Source organism: Gossypium hirsutum, chromosome A01 (genome assembly GCF_007990345.1).
Source record: "Gossypium hirsutum isolate 1008001.06 chromosome A01, Gossypium_hirsutum_v2.1, whole genome shotgun sequence".
In the NCBI taxonomy this organism is placed as follows: Eukaryota; Viridiplantae; Streptophyta; class Magnoliopsida; order Malvales; family Malvaceae; genus Gossypium; species Gossypium hirsutum.
The window spans coordinates 109,249,194-109,258,922 of record NC_053424.1 but is presented as its reverse complement, the minus strand read 5'-3'; the positions used below and the strand labels follow the sequence as shown (position 1 = coordinate 109,258,922).

At 32.6% G+C, this 9,729-nt stretch overlaps 2 protein-coding genes across 5 annotated transcripts; both read right to left on the bottom strand.

Moving 5' to 3' along the window:
* Positions 1-1,113: 1,113 nt before the first annotated feature.
* LOC107925362 (ribonuclease P protein subunit p25-like protein) lies at positions 1,114-4,418 on the bottom strand. 4 transcript variants are annotated; one of them, XM_016856023.2, is made up of 9 exons: positions 4,243-4,418; positions 3,932-4,062; positions 3,689-3,769; positions 3,308-3,396; positions 3,135-3,209; positions 2,939-3,003; positions 2,788-2,841; positions 2,032-2,193; positions 1,114-1,469 (listed from the first exon to the last, which is right to left on the bottom strand). In XM_016856023.2, the coding sequence occupies exons 2-9, from the start codon at positions 4,052-4,054 to the stop codon at positions 1,384-1,386; spliced, it is 735 nt and encodes a 244-aa protein (XP_016711512.2). In that variant the 5' UTR covers positions 4,055-4,062; positions 4,243-4,418; the 3' UTR covers positions 1,114-1,383. The 4 variants fall into 4 exon arrangements, with proteins under 4 accessions (XP_016711512.2, XP_016711511.2, XP_040968733.1 ...); XM_016856022.2 differs by having other exon boundaries at positions 1,993-2,193; positions 4,243-4,397; XM_041112799.1 differs by lacking the exon at positions 2,788-2,841 and having other exon boundaries at positions 4,243-4,398.
* Positions 4,419-5,667: 1,249 nt separating this feature from the next.
* On the bottom strand, positions 5,668-9,429 carry LOC107903815 (eEF1A lysine and N-terminal methyltransferase). Its single transcript, XM_016829984.2, has 7 exons — positions 9,160-9,429; positions 8,050-8,171; positions 7,664-7,744; positions 7,445-7,519; positions 6,714-6,880; positions 6,467-6,617; positions 5,668-6,038 (listed from the first exon to the last, which is right to left on the bottom strand). The coding sequence occupies exons 1-7, from the start codon at positions 9,284-9,286 to the stop codon at positions 5,841-5,843; spliced, it is 921 nt and encodes a 306-aa protein (XP_016685473.2). The 5' UTR covers positions 9,287-9,429; the 3' UTR covers positions 5,668-5,840.
* Between the last annotated feature and the right edge of the window lie 300 nt (positions 9,430-9,729).

The following is a 9,729-nucleotide window of genomic DNA, read 5'->3' as shown; positions in this document are numbered from 1 at the left end:
TAAAAGACGATATCTGAAATTGTCTTCATAAATAATTATATATTTTATAAGAAAATAAAAACATTTTAAAAGATCTTAATAGTTTAAATCTACAATAGATTAATAAATAAAAACATTCAAAAAGGTGCGTTTTTATATTATATTAAATGAAAATAAAAAATAAAAACAAAAGATAATTTCTTAATCTCATCTCATTTTTGACATTCATCTTTCATTATCGTTTTATTAAAATTAGTTTGAATTAAATATCACGTTTCATTAAAAAGACATTTGACTAGAAAATTAAACCGGTAAACAACTCGTGAACGCCAATGTATTGGACCATACTTGCCTTTTAGATATACATTAAAGTAAACAGGAAGGAGAGTCACATCCATTCACAATCATATATCCAGTGCTCCTATTTTTAACTTACAGTAAAGACTATTAAAATAATATCTACAACTTTTTTTAAAAAATAATTTATAAATATACTTTATTATTCCATTTTATTAAATACATAATTACCACAGGCATCAGATACTTGACAAGATCATACTAGGTAGTATAATCCATACATAACCATTAATCTTGTTTCTTATTTCTTTTTATCATAAATATAAATAACTAAATTTTAAAATATGAATTAATGGTAACCATTTTTATTTATATCATATTTTAAATTCACTAAATATATCATTTATTCTTTAAATATTGAACAAGCTAATCGAGTCTTAACTCAATTAACATGGATATTATTATTAGTGCAAGAGAATATAGTTTCAAGTGTATTGAAACGCATTGAAAGACAAAGCAAAAATAAATTTTTAGGGAAGCGAAATGAAATTTTAATTTTTTATAATTTATATCTTTATAATTTTTAAATGATTATATCAAATTTTTATAATTTTAGGGGAGCCAAAATACAACTTTATCTTTACTAATTTAAAATTTAAAAAAAAATTCAATAGCCTAAATAGAAATTTTCACCAAGACCCTACCAACTCCCCTATATTCGCCTCTGAACACATTATTTTCTTATTTAAAGATTAAAAAAAATTATGAATAATTTTAAACATTAATCCTATACTGAGATTAATGTTAAAAAAAACTATGCAACATGACAAACGTCACTAAAAAAGATGACAAGCAGACTGCTGCTCTATTATTTCGAGAAAATCATTTTCAATATTAATCTAAAAATAACTAAAAAATTGCACAAACATTGGCGGCGCGTGATAAAATATCATCTACCTACCAATTTCCCTCAAAATTTGCGGCCTAGAAAACAATAGATAAGGTCTCTTACCAATCAAATTTGCAATCAAAGCCTTAAATAATGCGTAAAGGCCAGCAGCCATCCACTGTTTTGGTTTCAATTTAAAGCCATACTTCTGTAGATGCTCAAGCAGCTTTCTGAAATGGACCATCAGATCTGAAACCTTGACCAGGAGGTCCGCGACCACGTCCTCGTCCTCTCCCACGTCCACCTGCAACCAGTGATTTTAAACAAAAATGGTGAATGTAGCTCTAATAAAATGATGTATAGGCATGCATTGAATATGAGGGAAAAAGAGAAGCTAATCCTTTTATGGAGATTCATATATATTTTGTTTTCTTCTAAAACAATAATCAATCACATACTTGCAACTTGAAGAATTATTAATAAAGATTATTGGCAATACACTGGACGTTTAACCATGTGTAATCCATAATTTATGCTCTTTTTAAAGCAACTCATTCGCCGAAAGAAAAATCTACCAGAAGTAACCACATGATGACATTATCAGCAGTGATTGATAACAGAGAAATCCCATGATGACATTTATCAGCAGCGATTTATAACAGAGAAACACTGCCTAAAGACTCTCAACTAAGAAAATAGCTTCTTGTAAATCTGTTTCTTGATAGAAAAAAATATTGGTTTCTGGATACGTCAAGTCACTAAACTAAAAGTTAAGTCAGTAGAACAGATCGGCAAAACCAAAAGCAACATTGGAAGCAAAGATTTACCACGACCCTGGCCAGGCAATGGTCCTGATGGATCATTACCGTTGTAATATCCTGAGTCCCGCTGCATATTTCCACCACCATACCCTCTACCACGCCCTCGGAAACCACGTCCCCTCCCACGACCCTGAGCTCTGCCTCCATAACCTCGTCCGCCATCCCATCCTCCATTCCTATTGTCCACCATGCCACCATTGATATTGCCTGCACAAGTTAAACTTACACGTAAGTTTTGTTTCACATGTGCTACAATAAATTCATGAAAAAGAAAAGATATGATCTGGTGATACACAGCACAAATCTGGATAATAGACTTTCCCAATCAATCACCATGCCCAAGGATTATTGCCATCCCATTCCAAGAAAATGCCTTAGAACCGAAAATCTGTTCTACAGATATTCAGATAAAGAAAGCATAAAACGTGCTACTAAACGTAGCAACTATTTGCAACCAACAGAAGACACAGCACCAACTGTGCTGTCAAGACTGTTTCTTTACTGTCCCCTTCACCCTTTTTATCACCAAAAGGATATAATTGAATCTTAATTTATCATCAAATTCAAGTTTCTATTAATCTCATCACCATTCTAAGCACATCCATGTTTTGAAGTTGATATCCAGTACAAGTTGAAGAGAGGAAGATACTATAGCTGAATCTGTGAAAGGATTTTAACTCTAATTGTCTCCAACATAAAAGAATGAATATGACTTTTTCCAAACACGCCTTTATGACTCAAACTTAGGTCACGACAATTTCACACCAGTACAGAACAAGCCATGCTGTTTTGCTTATATACCTCCATATTTTCCTTGACCCCCATGTCCTTTGCCTTGGGTGTCAGCAGAGTCCTCTAATTTGCATAACTTGGAGTATAAATATCAATTCATACCAGACACAGCATAAAGCAGACTTGCATAATCATCAATAATCGTCCATTATTGCCTTACCTCCTTCATTTCCCTCAATTTCGGCTGATGCCTTCACTTGATCGGTTGGAATTGGAGGTTGATATCTAACATCATAACATGTTGCAGACCGAAAGAGCAGCATGCCAAGACAATCATGGTAAATAACAGGGCTCAAAGAACAATAATATATTCAACATTGCGAGCTTTTAAATACAGACAAGTAGTGGCCAATTACCCTATTGAAGATGAATCCAGAACTTTTTTAGACAAAGTAATCGTGATTATCGAAACATGGCGAGTGGTTTCTAGGCTGTTCAAGTAAACCATAGATTAGAGGCGATGAGACATCAGTGCTAGCCAGAAAATGAATGCCCGAACTCAGAAAGAACGGGAAATCTAGGTTCTTACGGAAGAAGGCCTTCTTCTAGAGGTTCCCATGTATCAGTTATGTCTATTGATCCAGTTGATGTGTTCTGATGAAAACCAGCAATCCTCCTCTGGAATAAGTTAAAACATTTTAGTACAAAATCGCATAAAAAGAGGGAGGGAGATTATAAAGATAAGAGCAATCGCATTTCATGAATTTATATCTTCCTTTATCTTTCTAACTCCAAATTGGAGAATATGCACGGGAGAGATATAACAAAACCAACATGTTCTCAAATGCTTAGAGATTACATTATCATTAAGAAAACGAATGACGCAGCTATGGACATGAATTCATAAACGAATAGATAACAACAAAATTAAGATAAATGAAACAATAACCAATTAAAATCAAACAACTACCTTAATTAATTCAGCAATCATGACAGTCTTGTTTATAGCTCTACCTGTAGCTTTAAGCACAATCTCGTTTGCACCTTTCTCCTGTAAAACAAAACGATACCTTAGCTCAACAACAGAATATTTTTATTAAAAAAATACGCTACTCGCTATTTTAACACACTTAAATTAACGCCTAATACAATGCAAATATCCGACATGAAAAGAATAACAGAGGAAGGTATATTAAGCGAAACAATGAAAAACCTGAAGCAGAGTCATTGCGTAAGAAATGTAATTCCTCATTCTCCCTTGAGCTGTAATCCTCAGCTCATTCTCGTTTATCGGCGTCTCAGCCTTCGGCTTCTCCACCTTCTGGTACCGGTCCATTTTTTTCTCTGCCAAAAGGGAAAAAAAACGCGCTTCAAATCTCAAGTTTTTTTTTCTCAGTAACCAAACAGAACCGAAGCTTGGAAACGAATCAGCGATTCAATGCCATCAAATAAAACGAAATACAAAATCGAAAAAGAAAAGGTGAAATCGAGATCTGGGGATAGAGAAGGAAAAGGAAGAGGTACCTGGCGAAAGTGAGCAGTTGCGAAGGGGGGTTTGGAGTTTTGAGTTAAGAGAAGAAAGGGTGAAAAGTGGCGCTCTGTTTTGCTAAAAGGGTAGAGCCGAGGGAGAGATATTGGCGGGGTTAGGGTTTAGGATGATAAGTGGGCGGGCTTCCAATCTTTCCTATTATCCATTCAAATTTTGACACGTCAACTACTTACCCTTTACTTGCCAATCGAATTCAAACAAATTTTCATAACTAATATTTTTCAAAAAGAAAATTCTTAATTTTCATCTAAGTCTGGAATAAAATGGAGTGATATTAACTGAGTTGAAAATAAAACCGCACTTACTACAACATATTAAGAGCACGTTTGGTTCGCTGTATTGGATTAGAGGTGTATTGGATTGGATTAGAGGTGTAATGGAATAGAGGTGTAATAGCAAATCAACTGTTTGGTTGAATGTAATGGAATAGAGGCGTAATAATAAAACTGTGTTTGGTTGAATGTAATAGAGGTGTAATAGCATAATGTAGAAAACTAAAATGACCAGAATACCCTTAGCATAAATTTGTTTTGGTAAATGATAATTGTTATTGTTATTTAAATTTTAATAAGATTATTTATTATCAAAAATAAATAATTTAATCATATTTAAACATAATTATTATTTAATATATTTTAATTAAAATATATAATTTAATAAAATTCTTAATAATTAGCAGAAATTTGTTTTGGTAAATTATTTTATTTAAATTTTAATAAGATTAATATCAATAATAAATAATTTAATCATATTTAAACATAATTATTATTAAATATATTTAATTAAAATATATAATTTAATAAAATTCTTAATAATTAATATTCTTATATGAATTTACTCAAACCATAATATATGATACTGTAAAATATAAAATAACATAATTATTATTAAATATAATATAATTAAAATATATAATTTAATAAAATTCTTAATAATTAATATTCTTATATGAATTTACTCAAATCATAATATATGATTATAACTAATATGATTTAATTAAATATATGATTTAATAAAATTTAAAATTATTATAACTAATATGATTATAGTTTATGAATTTGTATAATTTAAAATAATAATTATTACATATAATTTAATAATAATATATAATTTCATAAAATTCTTGATAATAAAAATTTTCTTATATGAATTTATACAATTTAAAATAATTAATATTAAATATAATTATATAGTGATATATAATTTCATAAAATTCTTAATAATAAAATGTTCTTATATGAATTTACTAAAATCAATATATAACTTGAGAATTATATTATGCATAAACATAATTAACTTATATTAAGAAAAGGTTAGATGAAAATGAAATTGTACATTAAAATCCATATGTTATATAGTTTTACAACATCAAAAATTTTGAACATTGATATTTAATGGTAAGAATGCATACCATTCAAAGAAAAGAAATAAAAACCCACCTCGGACTTTTCTCATTCTGTGGCGCAATCTTCAGTCACCCAGTTTCAATGCCATTTGCTTCAAAATCTGCAAAAGCTTGCTCTCGAGTTACTTGAGAATACATTAAAGGGGAAACTTTGTTATCAAACGGTCTTCACTTTAAACGTTTGAGCTTCTTTGCTGCATCTGTGATGCTCTGGCTTATCTCGGGATGTTCGGACTTGAGCAATTTATCAAGTTTAAGGGCAGCATCAGGTATGCAATCCTCCTCAATGTGAGACTCTGAACAAAGACCGAAAAGTACTAGGTTGACCTCTCCCTCCAGCTGAATGCAAAATAAGTGGCTAAAAACCTGAATGATGAGCATAACATAACCAAATTGCAATGAGATTTGCATGGTTCGATGCTACATAAATGTTGTAAGCATGGAGAACGAAAAATTAGTTAATCCAAGAACTACTGTTAGCTTTCTAAATTCTTAAATCCACATAATAAGTTCCCGATGGTTAAAACAATCAACGAAGTTAAATTTATAAAAATAAATAGTAGCATTAGACTACATGGGATGCAGTAAACATTCCTAGGAGGGTCATATCCTTGAATCCATGTAAAGATAAAGGTCGGACATGGGTACTTAAGGAAAAAAGAGTCGGACCAACATAGAAATAAATAGTAATAAGAAGCTTTTAAATATATTTACATTAGATTTATAGAGAGAGTATAGAACCATGAAACAAGAGATGAACTTTGATTAGCGAGTATTTATGTTCTTAATCTCACCTCTTTCATCCTTGAGACAACTGCATCCTTGATGGCAGGAGACCTTGAGACCAAATTAATAACAAAGAGACCTTGCTCGGAAAGAGTATCTTTTACGTTTTGAAGAAAAGAATCTTCCACAAAATCAGCAGCAGGACATCTCAGTCCAGAGCTATAAAGACAATACAACAGAGGTGATTAAAAGATGTATTTAAAAGCTTTCCGCTTTGCAACAACAATTGTTGTAGCCGTTAATAGAGCAATTCACCTTGAGTCAGAAGAGTCCACATCAACAATAATTATGTCAATAGCGGTACTTCTGCTTTCAGCATCTGAAAGTTTGCAACTTCCGTTGGAAGAAAGGAGCACTTCATTGCCAGCTGAAAATAAGTTTCTGTAGTCCCGGACAAACTGGATGCCATCAGCAATATGTACCTAAAAAATTGGAAGGCGAAAATATTTGAAGCTCTATTTAAAATATATATTATATCTGTCATCTTACAATTCTTTTACAAATGCATTCTTGAAAAGGTGAAACAGATAAATTTCCTACCATATTCATTCTATCTTTTCCAACTTTTATTATTATACCTAAGACATTGAAGATACTTCCTATACGGCTGGCGTCTTGATAATAACATAAATATTTGTGTGTAGTTAGACAATTGACCTAAGAGGGTTTAAGAAAGTTCATAAGAAACTTTCAGTTAAGGCTTGATAATATTCAGGGCCTCACAGGTTTCCTAATTAGACCAAACAATCCAGCCTCTAATGACAATAATTTGAAGGTTTGGCATCATTGACCATAAACGCCTATGAAGGTCAAATTATGAATCAAGAATATTTCCCAAGTTGAGTTATATTGAAGCCAGGTTTAAGGATGAAACAAAAACAATTTGATAATTATTGGAAACAAGCTATTCAGTGACAATGGTACTAATTTTTCAGGAAAGGATTAATCACTTCAAACTAAAAATGCACTGAGATACAGTCAGTTACCTTCATTCGTTTATCTTCAGTAAAACCAAAATAGTCTCTTGCAAGGTTAAGCATAACAGGATCTAGCTCCACTCCCTGTGCATAAAAATTCCATTGCACTATTTCCATCAAGTGAAGTCAACTTCAAAATCAATCAGAAGATTCAATAAAATTTTTAACAAAGCAATTCCTTTTGAAAGACAGTTTAACATGTCTTTGACAGGGTAACGTAAGAATTACCTCAATTTGCATAGATTGCATACATCCATGAAGAAACATAGGAAGTAAGCCCGCACCAAGACCTATCACAACTGCTTTAACCTGAGAAAGATGACTTTTGACATGAGCAGTAGTGCAGTGCATCAAAGAAAATAAGCATCAACGATTTGAAACAAGACAAACATTATGCTACAAAGATTAGACCTCCAAATCTGAAAGTTGGCTAAAGTAGGTCTATTCCCAATACACAACAATCACATCAAATGACCACCAAATATACTTAAAACTGGCAACCATAAATTTTCAACATCTGATGAAGACGAGCAAAACAGCAATTACAGATATCTAAATAGGTGGAGGGCAAAAATCTACCAAATATTCCACAAAGAAAAGAGAATGAGCGTTACCCTATTCCCTGATGATGCCACACTTTCCAAATAGGATGAAATCAGAGAAAACCCAGAAATGATTGCTGTATGATAAGAACTGGCCAAATAACCATGATACACCTTCATTTTGCCGCTTGATTCTACATATCATGTAAAACAACATCAGAATGACACACAAGTAGTTGAAAGGTGATGGAGTCAGCATTCTAACAATTTAAAAGTTAAGAAGAGTCTTGTAGATGGAAGGTAATTTCTGTACTTTGAATACAAAATGTTGCTCAATGACATGATAGAAGTGGCTCTGCTTTTATAAACAGCGACTAATAAAAAACACAGACAGAACTCAGAATTTTGCTCATTCAATGATTTCTGTCCAATTTTCTTGAAAATAGCACCATATTTCCCCCCTTTACCAATAATAATACACCAAAAGAAACAACAGTTCATTCAATGCACAGGAATTATATAAAATGAAGCATAAGAAAGGACAACTGCCCAACACCATAGATCTAAGACATCAATAGAAACGTAGAAATTCATGAGAAATGAGTCTGCAAGACCATTGTCTTCCAAGACAGTAGATTATTTCTCCAAAAACACATCCATCCAACTTGGTAACAAAGTCAACCAAAGTTTAGGAATCACCCAAAAACCACCAACGAACAAAAAAACAATGAGCTAGACATGACCAAATGAACAGTGAAATAGCAAACGATCAACTGTTTGTCAGCCTAGCATATAAGCACAAATTCACTACTTGTTTTTTCACCGTCAGGACACTATGGTCCAAGGAACAGTTTTACCTCCACTACTGAAAACTTCAAACACAGAAATCACATTAAAAACTTGTTGGAACAAATATCTAACAGTCCAACATGACTTCGCATTCCAATGCACAATTTCAGATTACAGAAACAGTAGCAGAAAGGCATTCCCAGAAACTAATTCCTAGTTCTGCACCTTGCTCTTATCTCTTAAAAAAAGTAATTAAAAAAAACAGCATGGTCTAAAAGAATAGTTTCATGGGATTCCACATGTCAATGTGAAAGAAGTTTTACAACTCAAACAAACTCACCCAACATTATATAAGAGTTATTCTACCCAAAAATTTCAAAGAAAACATATTACCATTATTTCTTTTGAGGGCTCCTCTTCGTTTGGATTTGGAAGATGAACTGGCTTTCTTCTTCTCTGTTCCATAAACACTTTTGTCAAACAATCCATCCCTAGTTAGCAAAGCTTCAGACTGTACCATGCAAAAATATTTGATAAAAGATTGTCGAACAAAAGAATTGGCAGATTAATTTCGGTCCGAAATAAAACTCACCCGATATTGGATTAGAGGTGATGACCCGAAAAACGCTTCACTTTCAAAGGATTCACTGGATTCAGCTATCAGGTATTTTCAATTTTGTGAAAATATTGAAGAGCAGTAGAGAGTTGCAGATAGGGTTGGGAGGAAATGGGAGGAGACAGAGACTGAAGAAACGATGAGGACAGAATAATAAACAAAAACGGTGGGAGATGGAAGGAGAAATTTTGAGGACAGAATAGGAGAGGGTTGGGTAGGGAGGGAGGGTAAAACAGAGAGCAGGGGACGGAAGGCGGACGTAATAGGTATTACAGGGATTTGGGAAGGGATTACAAAAGCAGCGAAAAAGGGGATTAGGTCGGGATTGGTTTACGCCCGTAATGCCT